At 47.6% G+C, this 18,866-nt stretch overlaps 1 protein-coding gene and 1 long non-coding RNA gene across 4 annotated transcripts; one reads left to right on the top strand and one right to left on the bottom strand.

The window, feature by feature from the left end:
• Nucleotides 1-38: 38 nt before the first annotated feature.
• On the bottom strand, nt 39-12,527 carry SNX15 (sorting nexin 15). 3 transcript variants are annotated; one of them, XM_060404312.1, is made up of 9 exons: nt 12,507-12,527; nt 11,697-11,783; nt 6,389-6,424; nt 6,049-6,169; nt 4,581-4,696; nt 4,312-4,480; nt 3,856-3,999; nt 882-1,139; nt 39-594 (listed from the first exon to the last, which is right to left on the bottom strand). In XM_060404312.1, the coding sequence occupies exons 1-9, from the start codon at nt 12,510-12,512 to the stop codon at nt 500-502; spliced, it is 1,032 nt and encodes a 343-aa protein (XP_060260295.1). In that variant the 5' UTR covers nt 12,513-12,527; the 3' UTR covers nt 39-499. The 3 variants fall into 3 exon arrangements, with proteins under 3 accessions (XP_060260295.1, XP_060260294.1, XP_027815825.1); XM_060404311.1 differs by lacking the exon at nt 12,507-12,527 and adding an exon at nt 12,073-12,158; XM_027960024.3 differs by lacking the exon at nt 12,507-12,527 and having other exon boundaries at nt 11,697-11,897.
• LOC132658374 (uncharacterized) lies at nt 1,386-5,455 on the top strand. The gene is made up of 2 exons (XR_009597946.1): nt 1,386-1,604; nt 2,187-5,455. It is a non-coding gene; the product is annotated as an uncharacterized LOC132658374 (long non-coding RNA).
• Nucleotides 12,528-18,866: the final 6,339 nt, after the last annotated feature.

The raw sequence follows: 18,866 nt of genomic DNA, 5'->3' as shown, positions 1-18,866 counted from the left end.
GAAAGCAACGGTCGACAACACTAAATGAAAAAGCCTGGTTGTGTTCCAATAAACTTTTATTTTTTAGATACTTAAGTTTCATTATAATTTTCACCTGTCACAGAATATTATTATTTTGGATTTTTTTCACCTATTAAAAAGTAAAAACTCTTCTAGTTCATGCGCCTTACAAAAAAAGGCAGTGGGGCATATCTGACTGTGGGCGGTAGTTTGCATACCCCGGTTCTAGATGGATAAACAGATGGCTTACGGACCAGAGCTGCAGCCTCCCATAACAAGACAGAGACAGGCAGGATCAGATATGTGAGTCCCTGATTCCAAAGTGGCAGGTGTGGTCAGGGAGCTGAGAAATCATTATTTTTCTCATTCCTGGTCCAGTTACATATAGAAATGGCCAGTTACAGGACCAGGAGATCAGGCACCAGGGAGAGAAGAGGGTGGCCGGCAGTGCTGGAGCCAGAGTCCTGGGAACAGGTCCACTCCCATCTCGGGGTGGGAGTTAGGACAGATGCAGGTGTAGGATTTCCTCTGCCCGCTTCAGGTACTCAGCTGCCTTCTTCTTCACACCCTCTCGGCGGGCAGGTGATGGGTCACCTGGGAAGACAGAATGGCTCAGCGGGTACCTGGATTCAGAACCCCTGGTCTAGCTCCTTACTGTCCACAGAGCATCACCATGTGTCTTTCCCTGTTCCTTGGGAGTCAGATATATGCTCCCCATTTTACAAATAAGAAAACTGAGGCCACGAGAGATAAAGCAGCAGCCCAAGGTCACACAATTGGTCAGTGAAGAGCAATTCTGATCCTTGTTTTTCACTTTTCTTTCCCTTCACTGTACCATCCAGGATCCCAGGCCTGACCCTCCAGCCTCAAGTTTTGCTCACCAGAAACTCCCTGGAGCAGGATGTGCACACCGTCCCGGTAGCCTTGCAAAGCAGCAGGGTAGGCGCCTGCCTTCTCGTCCCGTAGGGCCTGGGTGATGAGTTCTGTGGCTTGGCTCAGATAGGCAGGGGTGGGCTCTCCTCCCTCGTCGTCCTCCTCTGCTTGTCCGCCTGGCTCCCAGGGTTCCTGGTCCGGCCTTCCAGATTCTGCCTCCAATGCTGCCAGCTCCCCTATGTGGGTAGGACTGGGTCCTGCACCTTCTGTAATCAGATATGGAGGACTCAGGTCAGATCAGCCCTCTTTTTCCCTGGGCCTGCTGCCCAACCCCAGACCTCTCTGGCCCACCAACCTGTCCTGGGTTTCTCAGTGCCTGAGCAATCCAAAAGCCACTTGTGCATAGCACACTAGCCGTGATCTATTTGGTTGGTGGAGTTTGTGTGCTTTTGTAAAAAAAGTCTTACTTCCCTAATTCTTTGTTTATAGTGAGATATAGTTGATTTACGACCTTATGTAAGTTTCAGGTGTACAACATAACCTAATTCTTTCTTTGTGTGTGTGCATTTTCAGCTGTGTCTCTTTTGAGACCCCATGGACTGTAGCTTGCCAGGCTCCTCTGTCCATGGGATTTTCCAGGCAAGAATACTGAAGTGGGTTGCCATTTCCTACTCCAGGGGATCTTCCCGACCCAGGGATCAATCCGGGTGTCCCCTGTCTCCTGCACTGAGGTGAGTCATTATTAACATTTTACCACTGAGTCATCATTAACATTAATTTGCAAGCTACAGGTCACTGGTTCTACTTCCCTCCCGACTACAACAAATCCAAGAATTTCCTCCACAAAGTTTAATTGAAGGATGCTAGGCCAAGCATGCCAGGTCAAGGGTAGAAATGCTCCAAGCTTTGGAATCTTAGAATAATGGATCCAGAGAACCTCCAGGCTTTTTCAAGTCTTTCAGTATGAGCTGAGATCTCAAATGGGAAGAAGTGGGTGGAAGGTATTCACACATTCCAGAGAGAAGGGCTCATATATCCTCTAGGACTGGCAAGGAGATGGTCAAAGATTCCCTCTGTAGATTCCACAATAGAAGGCTAGCGATCTGGTGAACCTTGGATGAAAAGGCCTTTAAAGGGAAGGTGCAGGACTAGGAACCACCGCTGCACACCACTGGCCTGGAGAGGGAAGGGTGGGCCTCTCTAGAGCCCCACCAGAGGGACCCCATGTGGAGCCCAGGGGCCTTATAGGAAGGTAAGGTGACATTTCACTGCCCAGTTGGACTACAGCCCTTCCTGTGTTGTTCATGAAGCAGAAGACAGAAGAGATCTTGGGACACCCTAGGACTTGAATTCAAGAGCCTGGTGTATGTGATGAAGAGAGAGAGAGATGAATGCCAGCCCTCACCTGGAGAATTCTGATGGTAAAAGGTTGGCTGGATGAACCCACAAAGTGGGGCAAGGACAGGAGGCAGCATCTGAGCAAAGTGCCCTTCCAGCTTGGTGGGGGCGAGAATTTAGGAGTTTTTCCATGGGTCAAGGGAACATCTTATGGGAGCTGCCTTTGAAGAGTCTTGCCAGGCTCTTGCCCAAGTACCTGGGTACTGGGCACCCCAGGAGGCTTGGCTGGGGCCAGGCAGAGTACCTGGATCCTGCCTCTCTGTAGCCAGGTTCATCAGCCACGGTGACATCACCCCTGCCTTTCTCCTCCAAAGGACATTCCTCACACCCTGGTTACCATGGCCAGGGGCCCAGCCACCAATCAGGCCAGAGTTGCGGGGGTGGGGGTGTAGGGTAAGGCTGAAAACTGAACGCAAGACTGAGGTCCTGATTTGGATCGGACCTCAGAGTGAGAGAACTCAAGTGCCTGAAAAAATCAGAAAGCTAAGGGCCTGCCCAAGAGGTCACCAAAGGGTAAAGGGAAGCCAACAAAACAAGCTGAAAAAGACAGCTGAGGAAGCCAAAATGAAACTGTGTCATGATGACCCAAAGTGCAACCGACCACTTCAACACCCTAGCTGCAGTAACAGCATAAACTCAGAATTTTAAAATGAAAAGATCCTGAGTCTCAGAGCTGGGGATTGTCAAGCTCCTGATCTGACAAGGAGCTCAGGACCAGGGCCTCCATGGTGGGCCCTTTCACGTCTGGTGCCCTCACACGCTGCCCCAGGGGCTTCCTCTGCTGTCCTTGGAGCAGGACTGCCCTTCACTGACAGGATCTATAGCTTTCAGGATCTACAGCCAGACCCTGAGCCAGCCAGGAAACCTCCACCTTGAGCTTCGAGCGAAAGAAGTCAGACCCTCCCAGGGCAGTGTGACACCCTGCTGGTTCCAAAGCGTTCTCAGGGAGAGGATCCACGGTGGGAAGGGGCTCACTTCCTCTGCAGTTGCTCACTGTGCTGGAGTACCCAGCTGGCCAGGGCAGCAACAGCACCTGGGAAGGGGCAGTTCAGTTCAGTTCAGTTGCTCAGTCATGTCTGACTCTTTGCGACCCCATGGACTGCACCACGCCAGGCTTCCCTGTCTATCAACAACTCCCAGAGCCTACTCAAACTCATGTCCATCGCGTCGGTGATGCCATCCAATCATCTCATCCTCTGTCGTCCCCTTCTCCTCCTGCCTTCAGTCTTTCCCAGCATCAGGGTCTTTTCAAATAAATCGATTCTTCGCATCAGGTGGCCAAAGTATTGGAGCTTCAGCCTCAGCATCAGTCCTTCCAATGAATATTCAGGGCTGATTTCCTTGAGGACTGACTGGTTTGATCTCCTTGCAGTCCAAGGGACTCTCAAGATTCTCCAACACCTTCCTTGGGAAGGGGCACTGCTTCTAATTCTCATCAAAGCCACCTTTCGCCCACAGGGGGCACCTTTCTCTGATTTACACAGGCAAGGTGTAGCTGGTGGCTATGCCTCCCTACCATAAGGACCTTCTGCCCAGCTCCACCCCCCTCACCCTACCCCCACCCCACTCATCCCAACTTGTTACCTTCCTTGGAGAAGGGGTCGAACAGGGCAAGCTCAGCCTCGGTGAGGGGGCCTCGGGCAGAGGAACTGGATGCCTCCTCGATGCTCCCACAGTTAAAGAGGAGATCCAAGGCCTCCTGAGCAGGGCTGGATGGTGGCGGGTCCGCTGAGGAATAGATCAGTGGGGACACTCATGCCTGCTTTTATTATTATTTCCCAGCTTTCAAAATGTCATTACCTGCTCACTGAAGCCTTGTAGCAACCACAGCATAGACAATTCCAGTCTTAAAGTTTGTGCCCATTTTACAGATTAACAAACTATAGCCCTGAGAAGGAAAATGACCTGGGCAGAGTTCCTCAGCAGGATAGTGGTAGAGGAGTCAGGAAAGGCTTTTCACTGAGGAGGGAGTGGTTCCCACTCCCCATACAGACAGGCTCTGGACCCTCCAGCCCTGGCTTGCTCTCCCGCCCCACATACCTGGCACCTCCAACTCCTCAAGGCCCCTTCTCTCTGCAGGAAGCGGCTGGGGCAACCAGGTCTCATGAGGCTGGGCCCGGGGCTCATCAGGCGGTGGTGTGGGAATCAGAGGTGGGGGCAGGATGTGCAGGTCTCTGGACACCTCGGAGGGCCGTGTCATCTCCCCACCCTGCACGAGAGAAAGACCAGCCGGGGTAATCACAGGGGACAGCCTGTGGGCAGGTAGGCTCCCCAGGTGCTGAGGACTGGGGAAGAGCAGGCGCACATACCCGGAAGAACTCCTTGAGTTGGGGGCTGTTGTTAAGCGCGGGGATGTGCACAGTGAAGCGAAGCAAGTCCTCGGCCCCCTTCCGCCGCTCCTCAATCACCGAGGCTTCAAACCGGCCTGCACCCGCCAGGACAAGGGACAAGGAGACAAGAGTGACCCATGGGGACTCCTGGCTTCCAGGCCACTTTTCCTGGTCCTGTCTGAGAGGATCTGAGCAGCCCACTGGCCCCCACCCCATTCTCCCAGAAATCTTCCTTGCCTCTGCCTGGGGTGAGGGTCTTGCAAGGAGCGACCTATCTCCCTATTCATCCATTTACTGGATGACTATTGAGCACCTACTATTGGTTGGTTCAGGAGGCGAATGAGAGTGAAGCGAGGTCTCTGCCCTCATGGTTATTACATCCCAGACAGGGGGAAGCAGGCAACCAACAAGAAACAAATAATTTCAGATGGTTTCGATGTATTAGGAAGGAAAGTAAGACACAGAACGGGGAAGTGACTTGCCCAAGGTCACACAGAAAGTAGCCCCATGTTTACAGCTTCTCTGTTCGGTTCCAGGCATCATGTAGAGTTATTTAACTCTGGGCTAGTTATCATGCTGCCCGGGGGAGTTATCCCACTGCCTGGCATAATTTGCTAGCGAGGACTTTTCACCTTGCTACACAAGAACATCTCTTGTGAGTCCAGAGACACAAGTAACAGACCAGCCCTCTCTGGGAGAAATATAATATGAGCCTCATATGTAATTTACAATTTTCTAGGAGCTGCATTTTTAAAAAAATGAAAAGAAACAGATTAAATTTTAATTATATATTCTGTTTAACCCAGTATATCCAAAATAGTCTCATTTGAACATATAAACAATATATCAACTATTGAGATAGTTTGCGTTGTTTTTTCAGTGTATTTGACCCATAAACACATCTCAGTCCAGACCAGCCACATTTCTGGTGCTCCTCAGCCATAGGTGGTTCATGGCTGCTCTTTCTGGTCAAGTGCAGGTCTAGAACAAACACCGGGTTGTGGCTTGGAGTTCTGGCTCAAGCCCCTTCACCCTGAGCCTCAGTTTCCTCATCTTGAAAATGGGGCTAATGAGGACAGGAATTAATATTAAAGGGCTCGACACATAACAAGGGCAGGGCCATTTCCCCATGTGTAAAATGAGATCGTCTTTAATGATCCCTGGGTCAGGAAGGTCCCGTGGAGGAGGGCATGGCAACCCACTCCAGTATTCTTGCCTGGAGAATCCCATGGACAGAGGAGCCTGGCAGGCTGCAGTCTATGAGGTCGCAAAGAGTCGGATACAACTGAAGTGGCTTAGCAAACACACACACAAGGGCCCTTCCAGTGGTCTGAAACACATCTTTGCCAGGAGTTTCAGACCCCCTCCATCCACCCCTCAGCAGCAAGTGTCCCCTTTGCCCAGTGCTCCCTCCATCTTTGGCCTGAATGCCTGAATCAAGACTCACCAAACACCTGGGCGCGGGGGAAGGCTGGGAACTCCTCGAGGCGGCGGAAGAGGTTGCGGTGGGTGTAGGCCAGGTCTCCATGCAGCTTTCGGAAGTCACTGTACCGCTTCCAGACCACCACCTAAGAGGGACACGTGACTTGACTGGGCTGAGCAGTGGTGGGACGCGGCCTTCCCCAGCCCCAGCCCGGCTCCAGGCAGTGTGTGCGTTAGGGCCCAGCAGCCCCTCCTCCCAGAGCCAGGGAGAGAGAGGGGCTGGTCTCCTGTGCAGCTACCAGCATCGCTTCACTGGTTTTGGATCTGGAATCAGGAGATGGTCCCCTTCCTCCTATGAGGCTCACCTCTTTGACATCCTCCGGGTCCCTCTTTGAGATGAACTGAGGAAAAAAAGGCAAAAACCAGTGAGACCGACATCCATCCCCTGTAAAAGATGGCCCAGCTACCTTCCAGCCCCCTTCAGAAGAGCAGAGCCTGTCAGCCAGTGGTATCAAGGGGTCCTGGTTTAAGGCCTTGAGAATAACTTTGAGCAGTTTTTGTACCATGTACCTTAGTTTCTTTTTTTTTCTTTTCTTCTTTTTTTTTGTACCTTAGTTTCTTCATCTGTCAAACTGTTACCGACCTGGGTCCTTGGACTCTTTAATCAACAGAAACTGATGAGGCTGGCTGAGAAAAATCAGGCAAGGCTTTAATGGGACCCAGATGCAGCACAAGGGATGGAAAACAAGTGACAGGGACCCTTGTTCACTCTCTCCGAGGAGGGCTGGCTGGTTCCTTAAATGGTTTGGGCCCAAGGGGTGGCTTGAGTGATCAGCTCATCCCCTTGGTGGTGCGGTGTGCAGGGACCATGCACAGCACCCTGCTTTTGCGCCAGGCACCTCTGAAGTGGCAGTAGGTTTGTGGCCTTATTGTATCTCACCGTTCACAATTGCCTAGACTTAGCCTGGAGGAGCCTCGTAGGCTGCAGTCCATGGGGTCGCTAAGAGTTGGACGAGACTGAGTGACTTCACTTTCACTTTTCGCTTTCATGCATTGGAGAAGGAAATGGCAACCCACTCCAGTGTTCTTGCCTGGAGAATCCCAGGGACGGGGGAGCCTGGTGGCTGCCATCTATGGGGTCACACAGAGTCGGACACGACTGAAGTGACTTAGCAGCAGTAGCAGCAGCAGCATGCAGGCAGTTATTTTGAGTTCCTTATAGTTTCTTTCTTTTCTAAAAATATCTATCTATCTATTTGGGCTTCCCTGGTGGCACAGATAAGGAAGAATCTGCCTGCAATGCAGAAGACCCAGGTTTGGTCCCTGGCTTGGGAGGATCCCCTGGAGAAGGGAATGGCTATCCACTCCAGTGTTCTTGCCTGGAGAATTCCATGGACAGAGGAGCCTGGCAGACTACAGTCCATGAGAACGCAGAGAGTTGGACACGACTGAGCGGCTGACACACACTTTTCTGTTTACTTGTGTACTTACTTGGCTCCATCAGGCCTTAGTTGCAGCACATGGAATCCTTTAGTTGTGGCATGCAGATTCTTAGTTGCTGCATATGGGACCTAAATCCCTGATCAGGGATCGAACCTGGGCCCTCTGCACTGGGAGTGTGGAGTCTTCGCAACCGGACCACCAGGCAAGTGCTACCCTTACAGTTTCTTTGTATTCTGTTTGTCCAGGTGCAAGCGTAAGTAGGCCAGTACAGGGTCCCAGGTCCCAGCCACTCTCAAAATGGGAGGAGCCCTAAAGGCCCGTCTAGAGGGCTCCATCCTCAACCCAGCTTCTATCTCACTTCCTTCAGAGGGTAAGCCCCTGCATCTCTTTCTGAAACCAAAGACCTCCAAGTTCTCTAAAGAATGAGGTTCTGTCCCAGGAGCCACCCCTCCGTTCAAGGAGGAAGCTACTGTGGGTGAACACTGCTGGACACGGAAGTGAACACTCCTGGACACGGAAGAAACCTCCCCGGGGTTGTGAAGAGCAGACTGGCGTCTGACATGGAAAAAAGACTCCATTTTCACTAGGGCATGCTCATAAGAATTAAAAAAACAACACCCTGCAGCTTGAAGTAGCTCTGACAGTTTCCAAACATGTCCAGTTCATTACTCTACATCCCAGGGAGGCACGTATCATTCACATGCCCATTTATGAGAAGAGGAAATAGAGGCTTAGAGAGGGCTCCTGACCTGTGGGGGGACTGCTAGCACTGAAACCCTGGTCTTTGCTTTTCACAACAGGCTTGCCTAAAATATTTTGGGTAAAAGAAACTATATTGAAAAACCATTGAGGAATATATACCTGCCAAAGGACTCCTTTCCAGGATATATAAATACCTCCCATGTGTGTGCGCACTCAGTCGTGTCTGACTCTTAGCAACCCCACGGACTGTAACCCACAGGCTTCTCTGTCCATGGGATTTCCCAGGCAAGAATACTGTAGTGGGTTGCCATTTCCTTCCCCAAGGGATGTTCCCAACCCAGCGATTGAACCCATATCTCCTGCATTGGCAGGATTCTTTACTACTAAGCCACCAGGGAAGCCGAAAGAACCCCTATAGGTACATATATACACAGAATATTACTCAGCTATAAAAAAGAACGAAATAATGCCATTTTCAGTAACACGGGTGACCCTACAGATTATCATACCAAGTGAAGTAAGTCAGAGAAAGACAAATATTATATGACATCTCTCATATGTGGAATCTAATGTTTTTTTAAAAGCTGCAAATGAACTTATTTACAAAACAGAAATAGACTTACAGATATGGAAAACAAACTTATGGTTACCCAAGGGGAAATAGGGGAATAAACCAGGAGCTTAGGATGAACATACTACTATATATAAGACAGATAACCAACAAGGACATACTGTATTGCACAGAGAACTCTACTCAATATTCTGTGATAAACGAAAAGAGAAAAGAACCTAAAAAAGAATGAATATATGTGTCTGCATAGCTGAATCACTTTGCTGTACACCTGAAGCTAACACAACATTGTAAATCAATGATACTTCAATAAAATTAACACAAAAAACAAACAAACAAGAAGGGGAAATCTCGCAGTTCATGTAAGAATTATTGGAAACAAAGTATAGAAAATTTAAAAAAAGAACGTTCTATAAATTAATATCAAAAAGACAAGCAATCCAACTTTATAAAATGGACAAAATACTTGAACAGGCAACTCCCACAAAAGAAGACGTTTGAATGGCCAAAAAGATCATGAAAATATGCTCGTTAGTCCTAAGAGAAATGCAAATTTTAATATCCCAGTGAAATACTACACACCCACCAAGAATGGCTAAAATTAAAGACGCTGATGATATCGAGTGTTGGTGAGAATGAGAGTATAAAATGGTACAACTACTTTGGAAAACTGAAAATTACTAGGAAAAGTTACACATATGCCCAGCAAATGGCCCAGCAATGCCCAGGTACTCTCTTTTTTTCAACTCTTACTTATTATTGAATTACAGTTGATTTTGAACTTATTTTTGAACTGTGGTATTGGAAAAGATTCTTGAGAGTCCCTTCGACTGCAAGGCGATCAACCAGTCAATCCTAAAGGAAATGAGTCCTGAATATTCACTGGAAGGACTGATGCTGAAGCTGAGACTCCAATACTTTGGCCACTTGATGTGAAGAACCTATTCATTGGAAAAGACCCTGATGCTGGGAAAGACTGAAGGCGGGAGGAGAAGGGGACAACAGAGGATAAGATGGTTGGATGGCATCACCGACTCAATGGACATGAGTTTGAGTAGGTTCCAGGAGCTGGTAACGGACAGGGAAGCCTGGCATACTGCAGTCCATGGGGCCGCAAAGAGTCTGACTGAACTGAGATAGCTGATTTACAATATTCAGGTATATACACATACATAAATAATATTTTTCAGATTCTTTTCCATTATAGTTTATTAGTTTATTACAAGATGGGATCCTGGTGGCTCAGACGGTAAAGAATCTGCCTGCAATGCAGGAAACCTGGGCTTGATCCCTGGCTGGGGAAGATCCCTGGAGAATGAAATGGCGACCCATTTCAGTATTCTTGCCTGGAGAATTCCATGGACAGGGGAGCTTGGCAGGCTATAGTCCATGGGGTAACAAAGGGTCGGACACGACTGAGTGACTAATACTTCTTCTTATTACAAGATATCAACTATAGGGACTTTCCTGGCAGTCCAGTGGTTAAGATGCCAGGCTTCTATTGCAAGGGGCATGGGTTTGATCCCTGGTCAGGGATCTAAGACCCCATATGCCTGGGGGTGAGGCAAAAAAAAAGAGAAAGATATTGCCTATAGTTCCCTGTGCTATACAGTAGGGCCTTGTTGCTCATCCTTTTTTTTTTTTTTTTTAAGATTTATTTATTTATTTTTGGTTGCGCTGGGTCTTCATTGCTGGGTGCAGACTTTCTAGTTCTCTATTTGCGGTGCGCAGGCTTCCTATTGTGGTGGCTTCTTTCATTGCAGAGCATGGTCTCTACGGCACACAGGCTCAGTAGTTGTGGAGCACTAGCAGCTGCTTTGTGGCATGTGGCATGTTCCCGGACCAGGGATCGAACTCGTACCCTGCTTTGGCAGGCAGATTCTTAACCACTAGACCACCAGGGAAGCCCTAATCTATTTTATATATAGTAGTTTGTATCTGCTAATTCCAAGCTCCTAATTTATTCCCCACCCCACTTTCCCTTATGGTAACCATTAGTTTATTGTCTGTGAGTCTGTTCATTTTAAAATAAGTTGATTTGTATAATTTTTTTAGATTCCAGATATAAGTGATACCATATGACATTTGTCTTGGATTATCTTTTTATTTTCATTTTGTAATTTTTTTTAAATATTTGCATTTTTTAGGTACAGGAATGACACAAAAGATTTGAGGAAAGACCATTTTAAACATCTAGGATTCTGCATTTAAATCATTTCGGAAATCTTTACATTTCTGCTTTAAGTTATTAATGCACCAGTTTAATAGTTGCCTACTTCAAAATTGTAAAAATACAAAAATATTTAGTGAAAAATCTTCCCCAATTAGTTCTTGTATGTCATTCTACAGATAATATTATAGTTTCTGTTTTTAATCCCTTTCATGATATCCTGTCTCTATACACTTATAACGTTATTACTACTTCGTATACCAACTTTCGTCTTTATCTACTGACTTCCTGTTATGACTGTGAAGAGACTTATTCCTTTATTTCTTTTGAAGTGTATGAATTTTTAATCATACACAGGGATAATTTTTTGAAAAAAATTTAAAGTAATTCAACTCCTTAAAGAGTTTTCATATGAATATCAAACAAACCAACAGACAAAGCTTACTCCAAGAGACTGGAGACCTAATCAGTATTTGGGATGAGCCAGTTTTCAGCTTAACTTAAAGAAATTCACAGCCTGACGCCAAGCTGCCACGCATTGGGCGTGGACACACCTCGCAGTCTGGGAACTGCCGGCACGCCCTTTTAAAAGAGCAGCGCCCTCCTGTGGCCCCGCCCCTTGATGGCTAAAGAAGTAAACTAGGGCCGATTAACCACCACTCCCCCCCCTTAAAGGGGAAATCCATTCTGTTGTCTAAAATGGGCGCTTCCAGCAGCGTCTTGCTTTGAAGTAAAACACGGCCCCGCTCTTGTTAAAAGGGTAAATTCCCGCTGGGCCCCACCTTACCTGCGCCGTCACTTTGTATTCAGTGTAGCCCTTGGGGTGGGTCCGGGGGTCGGAGACTGTGTAGTGTCGCAGGAAGTCGTCTTTCGCCTGCCGGGACATGGCAAATAAATTGGAGCGGAGCTGACCGCCGGCCTCCGCCTCCTCCACCCCGCCCCCGCCCCTCCAGTTCAGTCTTCCCCAGTCGCCGCCTCGCCCGGGCCTGCGCCTTTCATCCTACGGCCCAGGGAGCTGGTCGCAAGTGACAGCGCAATTCTCGGCCAGGCGCTTGGCCAAGGGAGCGTCTAAAAAGTTCTCGATGGTTGGTAAAGCCGGAACCAAGTGATTTGGGAAAGGATTGGGGAAGAGTAAGGAAGGCAATGGCAACCCACTCCAGTACCCTTGTCTGGAAAATGCCATGGATGGAGGAGCCTAGTAGGCTGCAGTCCATGGGGTCGCGAAGAGTCGGACATGACAGAGCGACTTCACTTTCACTTTTCACTTTCATGCATTGGAGAAGGAAATGGCGACCCACTCCAGTGTTCTTGCCTGGAGAATCCCAGGGACGGGGGCTGCCTCTGGTGGGCTGCTGTCTATGGGGTCGCACAGAGTCGGACACGACTGAAGCGACTTAGCAGCAGCAGCAGCAGCAGCAAGGATTGGGCAAGCTGGATCACTCAGGTTTGCTTAGAGATAAACCCACCCCATGCGATGGTAAACCCTCATCAGTTCAGTTCAGTCGCTCAGTAGTGTCCGACTCTTTGCGAACCCATGAATCGCAGCATGCCAGGCCTCCCTGTCCATCACCATCTCCCAGAGTTCACTCAGACTCACGTCCATCGAGTCAGTGATGCCATCCAGCCATCTCATCCTCGGTCGTCCCCTTCTCCTCCTGCCCCCAATCCCTCCCAGCATCAGAGTCTTTTCCAATGAGTCAACTCTGCATGAGGTGGCCAAAGTACTGGAGTTTCAGCTTTAGCATCATTCCTTCCAAAGAAATCCCAGCGCTGATCTTCTTCAGAATGGACTGGTTGGATCTCCTTGCAGTCCAAGGGACTCTCGAGTTTTCTCCAACACCACATTTCAAAAGCATCAATTCTTCGGCGCTCAGCCTTCTTCACAGTCCAACTCTCACGTCCATACACTACTGGAAAAACCATAGCCTTGACTAGATGGACCTTAGTCAGCAAAGTAATGTCTCTGCTTTTGAATATACTATCTAGGTTGGTCATAACTTTTCTTCCAAGGAGTGAGCGTCTTTTAATTTCATGGCTGCAGTCACCATCTGCAGTGATTTTGGAGCCCCCCAAAATAAAGTCTGACACTGTTTCCACTGTTTCCCCATCTATTTCCCATGAAGTGATGAGACCAGATGCCATGATCTTCGTTTTCTGAATGTTGAGCTTTAAGCCAACTTTTTCACTCTCCTCTTTCACGTTCATCAAGAGGCTTTTTAGTTCCTCTTCACTTTCTGCCATAAAGGTGGTGTCATCTGCATATCTGAGGTTATTGATATTTCTCCCGGCAATCTTGATTCCAGCTTGTGTTTCTTCCAGTCCAGTGTTTCTCATGATGTACTCTGCATATAAGTTAAATAAGCAGGGTGACAATATACAGCCTTGACGTACTCCTTTTCCTATTTGGAACCAGTCTGTTGTTCCATGTCCAGTTCTAACTGTTGCTTCCTGACCTGCATACAGATTTCTCAAGAGGCAGGTCAGGTGGTCTGTATTCCCATCTCTCTCAGAATTTTCCACAGTTTATTGTGATCCACACAGTCAAAGGCTTTGGCATAGTCAATAAAGCAGAAATAGATGTTTTTCTGGAACCTCTTGCTTTTTCCATGATCCAGCGGATGTTGGCAATTTGATCTCTGGTTCCTCTGCCTTTTCTAAAACCAGCTTGAACATCAGGAAGTTCACGGTTCATGTATTGCTGAAGCCTGGCTTGGAGAATTTTGAGCATTACTTTACTAGCATGTGAGATTGCCGGGGTCCAGCCCCGGTGGATCGAGGGTGATTCGAAGGTGGGGACGGAGTCAGCGTCTTTGGAAAAATACATATTTAATCACAGATATAGAGAGATTAGAAATGGATAGTGCAGTAGGAAGATTAGTGGAGAAAAAGAGGCTGAATAACTTGGATTATGTGGAATTGCATCCGTGCTCCAGATGGGAATTCAGCCAGAAAAACGGGAGCAAGAAAGAAGCGACATGGGGGAATCAGTCTTTTCGGAAACTGATCCGATTTCTTTATTTTTGGGTTTGCTTATATACCTTTTGTTACACATAGGGATGAATACAGAGTCATGTGGGAGTCAGCAGTCCTGACCTTTATCAAAATCAGGTGCTTCACATAAATGTATAAAAAAGGTACATCATCTTCTGGCCATGAGTGAGACCTGCTGACATTTTATGATCCTTTCTTTCTGATAACCAAAAAACTTATTTCTTCCAAGGGTGTTTTTTCTTAAACCAGGCACCACCCTCCAAATAAAGTTACATTCCTATAGGGTGAGGGTGTAGTGAGTTACAATCAAGAAAGGAATTTATTTAACCCAAGGTTAACATGATTAGTCTTAAAGGTTAATACTTATTTCTCCTATATGCTTAAAGGTTAATACTTATTTCTCCTATATGTTAGTTATATTCATTATAAGGGTAGGGAACATGGAGATTTAGCAGCAAACATCAGCCCAACAAATGAAAATCCATTCACCAATGCTCCCCTTAAGATCTATTTAGTCTTAAGATATGATAAAGTTACATTTTCACATAGCAAGGACACAGTGATTTATAACAAAGTACAGTGATCTATTACAAAAGAGAAAATCCATTAACTCAAAAAGTCTAGTATTGCTAACATCAAAAACTACTATATTTCCTTTTCTATATTCCAAATACATTGATTAATATATTCCCAGGTGCCTAAGGATATGGAGGTCTGGTGGCAATCTTGGACTCAAGGAGAAAAAGCCCTATGCTAATTAAGGCTCTCAAAATACTCCAAAACTCTCTGTGCTGTTTATGGTTAAGAGGTAGTAAACAATCATGTGCTAGTGGCAGGAGTATGGATAATCCTGTCACACAAGCTAGTCTGTCAACAGAGAGGTTTGACCTGAGACATCCTTGTCCCACCCAGAGCAGGGTATTAGCAGCAATTATTGATGCAACAAATGAAAAACCCTTCACCAATATAATTCCTAACCAACCCACTATATTAATAATTTCTAACTCCCTAAAATAATTTGCCTTTAGTAAGTCTAAAACATCTCGTGCCTCTCAGATTGGGAGGCTGTAAGCAATCACATGTGGCTGGACAAACCTATACAGGCGGGTTAGATAACCTTCAGTGCAGTCCGTAAGCTGAAACACTCTTGTCACACCCAAGAATTTTTATTGCCTTGGAGCTGCACGTTTACTCCTTCTCCGAGAGAAAAGGTTATGGGGAAGAGCCCCCCGTAAAGTCAGAGGTGTAGGTGAGAGCATAAAACAGACTCTGGTTTTGGGGTTAGATGCTTGGGAACAGGGGGTTTCCTGAGGCTTGATCACGCCTTTGCGTATGCCAAGCCTCTTTCCTCATGACCTTTGCCATGGGTGGAGTTCCTCACGCTGGCTCCCGGCATGAGATGAGTGCAATTGTGTGGTAGTTTGAGCATTCTTTGGCATTGCCTTTCTTTGGGATTGGAATGAAAACTGACCTTTTCCAGTCCTGTGGCCACTGCTGAGTTTTCCAAATTTGTTGGCATATTGAGTGCAGCACTTTCACAGCATCATCTTTCAGGATTTGAAACAGCTCAACTGGAATTCCATCACCTCCACTAGCTTTGTTCGTAGTAATGCTTTCCAAGGCCCACTTGACTTCACATTCCAGGATGTCTGGCTCTAGATGAGTGATCACACCATCGTGATTATCTGGGTCGTGAAGACTTCTTTGCTTTCCAGTTCCCTTCTTTCATCCATTCCCTCAAATTTTATTGTATTCAATATGTGCCAGACATTGGCAAATCATTTCCCTTTCTCCTTCCCTGCTGCTGCTGCTAAGTTGCTTCAGTCGTGTCTGACTCTGTGCAACCCCATAGACGGAAGCCCACCAGGCTTGCCCGTCCCTGGGATTCTCCAGGCAAGAACACTGGAGTGGGTTGCCATTTCCTTCTCCAATGCATGAAAGTGAAAAGTGAAAGTGAAGTCGCTCAGTCGTGTCCGACTCTTCACAACCCAATGGACTGCAGCCCACCAGGCTCCTCCGTCCATGGGATTTTCCAGGCAAGAGTACTGGAGTGGGGTGCCATTACCTTCTCCTTCCCTCAGTTCAGTTCAGTCACTCAGTCGTGTCCGACTCTTTGCGACCCTGTGAATCGCAGCACGCCAGGCCTCCGTGTTCATCACCATCTCCCAGAGTTCACTCAGACTCACATCCATCGAGTCCATGATGCCATCCAGCCATCTCATCCTCGGTCGTCGCCTTCTCCTCCTGCCCCCAATCCCTCCCAGCATCAGAGTTTTTTCCAATGAGTCAACTCTTTGCATGAGGTGGCCAAAGTACTGGAGTTTCAGCTTTAGCATCATTCCTTCCAAAGAAATCCCAGGGTTGATCTCCTTCAGAATGGACTGGTTGGATCTCCTTGCAGTCCAAGGGACTCTCAAGAGTCTTCTCAAACGTCACATTTCAAAAGCATCAATTCTTTGGCACTCAGCCTTCTTCACAGTCCAACTCTCACATCCATACATGACCACAGGAAAAACCATAGCCTTGACTAGACGGACCTTAGTCGGCAAAGTAATGTCTCTGCTTTTGAATATGCTATCTAGGTTGGTCATAACTTTTCTTCCAAGGAGTAAGCGTCTTTTAATTTCATGGCTGCAGTCACCATCTGCAGTGATTTTGGAGCCCCCAAAAATAAAGTCTGACTCTGTTTCCACTGTTTCCCCATCTATTTCCCATGAAGTGATAGGACCGGATGCCATGATCTTCGTTTTCTGAATGTTGAGCTTTAAGCCAACTTTTTCACTCTCCTCTTTCACGTTCATCAAGAGGCTTTTTAGTTCCTCTTCACTTTCTGCCATAAGGGTGGTGTCATCTGCATATCTGAGGTTATTGATATTTCTCCCAGCTATCTTGATTCCAGCTTGTGTTTCTTCCAGTCCAGCGTTTCTCATGATGTACTCTGCATAGAAGTTAGGGGAACATAAAAACTCCAGAGAAGTACAGTGGTGACATGGGTTCTGAAGCCACATGTCTTACTAACTACGAGAGTTTCCCTTAACTACTTGAGCGACAGTTTCTCATCTCTAGAATGGGCATGTTGATATAGAATCTGCTGCAGTGGATGTTTCTCTTTTTCCTTTGTGGGTCCGTCTAGCATTCACCCCTACCTTTCTGTTAGCACCATAGCACCAGATCTTTCAAGGTAGTTCACTAGTATGTGCAGCCCTCCAGCCTCTTAGCTCAGAATCCAAAGGTGCCAGCTCCTTTCCTTGCCCCAGGTCCCAAGTAGGGGTGGGGGACTCCCTCCTGAAAGACTTGACTCTTGAGTGAGGGACAGGCACAGTGCCTGGTGAGGGGACAACGTTGTTCCTAGAGTACAGTGTTGGCTGTGGGTTTGGCTGCCCAGCCTTTGGAGCTGTCCAATCTCCATTGATATACCCTGAGTTCCCAGTATCTGTCCAAGAAACGTTCTTTCTGCTGAAGGCAGTGATCTGTGTCTGGACAGCGCACCCAGGACCCTGACTGATTCCACCACCACCACGCTGTGAAGCCTAAATGGAGTAGCAAGGGTGGCCATTCTTACTGGAACTCAGATGAGTGGGTGCTATAACTTCAGAAACACAAAGCAAACTCCCAGACCAGACTCTTGGGAGTGGTGGAAACAGGGTAGTTCATCCGGAGGTGTTCGTGAGGAGGCTGGGATGGGCTGTGTCCCCTCTTACAGCATACACAGGGCTTCTCTGAAGACCCCTTTCTTGGTTGGGAAGACCCCCAGAGAAGGGAATGGCTCCCCACTCCAGTATTCTTGCCTCAAGAATCCCATGGACGGAAGAGTCTGGTGGGCTACAGTCCATACGGTTGCAAAGAGTCAAGACAGGACTGAGCAATTAAGACACACACACCTGGTTTTCAGAGTTCTCTTGGCAGGACCCTGGCTTCAAGTCCCCTTCTCTCCCATCATTCCATCCCCTCCCTTGCCAAGCAGCTCCCCATTCTCCCATTTCTGCCTTCTTTATCCATCTAAGACCTTTCCCGAATAGGTCAGCTTAGCCCCTGGCCTTTCTCCTTCCATCAGGTGTTCCATCACTGGTAGAAGTGAACAGAAGAGCCTTCTCAGAAGGCAGGGGAGAAGGAAGAACTGCAAATGCACAGGGGCAGGGGGTCTGCTCCCCACATTCCCACTGGGTCAGCTTGACCACGTGATGCAGACTTTCTGCTGCAGCTCATCCTCCACATTCAGAGGACTTGTGATGACTGTAAGCTTGTTAGTTTTCTTATTTGTCTCTGGACTTCTCTGATGGCTCAGATGGTAAAGAATCTGCCCGAAATGTGGGAGACCAGGTTCGATCCCTGGTTAGGAAGATCCTCTGGAGGAAGGCATGGCAACCCACTCCAGTATTCTTGCCTGGGAAATATTTGTCATTAGCCATGTATAATTCACCTTTGAGTGAAAGCATGCTGCTTACTAAGGGCCCCTAGGAAGGCTTGAACACTGGGTTGACTCACCCAGATCAGTGGATGTCTGAATTCACATTGATTGGATCTGCTTGAACTCCTACTGGTTCAAATGAAGATAATTATAGCTGACCTATAGTGCATACGACACACAAGGCAACCCACCCATCTGATTCTCCTCCCAACCCTAGGAAGTAGGTGACACTATCTTCAACCCAGGTGGGGACCCCGAGGCACAGACAGGTTAAGCAACTAGCTTTTCATCAGTTGGTGAGTGGCAGAGCCAGGGTTCGGCTCTGGGGACTGGCTATTTCTGCTCCTCATAGGGATGGGAGCCTGGGACATGGTGTCTATCTTGCACAGAAGACATGGCAGGTGGTTCTCAATTTCTGTGGTGATGGACAGTTTAAACACTTTAATACTGATTTTCTTACTGTATTTGGCAGCGTCAGGTCTTTATTTGCCACGTGGGGTTGTCATCGAGGTGTGAGGGCTCAGTAGTTACAGCACCTGGGCTTAGTTGCCTCACAGC

The sequence above is a fragment of the Ovis aries genome, chromosome 21, assembly GCF_016772045.2.
Source record: "Ovis aries strain OAR_USU_Benz2616 breed Rambouillet chromosome 21, ARS-UI_Ramb_v3.0, whole genome shotgun sequence".
Classification (NCBI taxonomy): domain Eukaryota; kingdom Metazoa; phylum Chordata; class Mammalia; order Artiodactyla; family Bovidae; genus Ovis; species Ovis aries.
Note: the sequence above shows the minus strand (reverse complement) of the source record. Positions and strands in the feature narration are given on the sequence as shown.

Excerpts from the sequence above, each read along its gene's own strand:
- SNX15 (XM_060404311.1), bottom strand. The coding sequence starts at position 12,123 with ATGGACTGCAGCCTACTAGGCTCCTCCATCCATGGCATTTTCCAGACA. Across the intron at positions 6,170-6,388 it reads ACCCGGAGGATGTCAAAGAG|GTGGTGGTCTGGAAGCGGTA; the intron begins GTGAGCCTCATA and ends TGTCCCTCTTAG. Across the intron at positions 4,481-4,580 it reads AACTCAAGGAGTTCTTCCGG|GGTGGGGAGATGACACGGCC; the intron begins GTATGTGCGCCT and ends TCTCTCGTGCAG.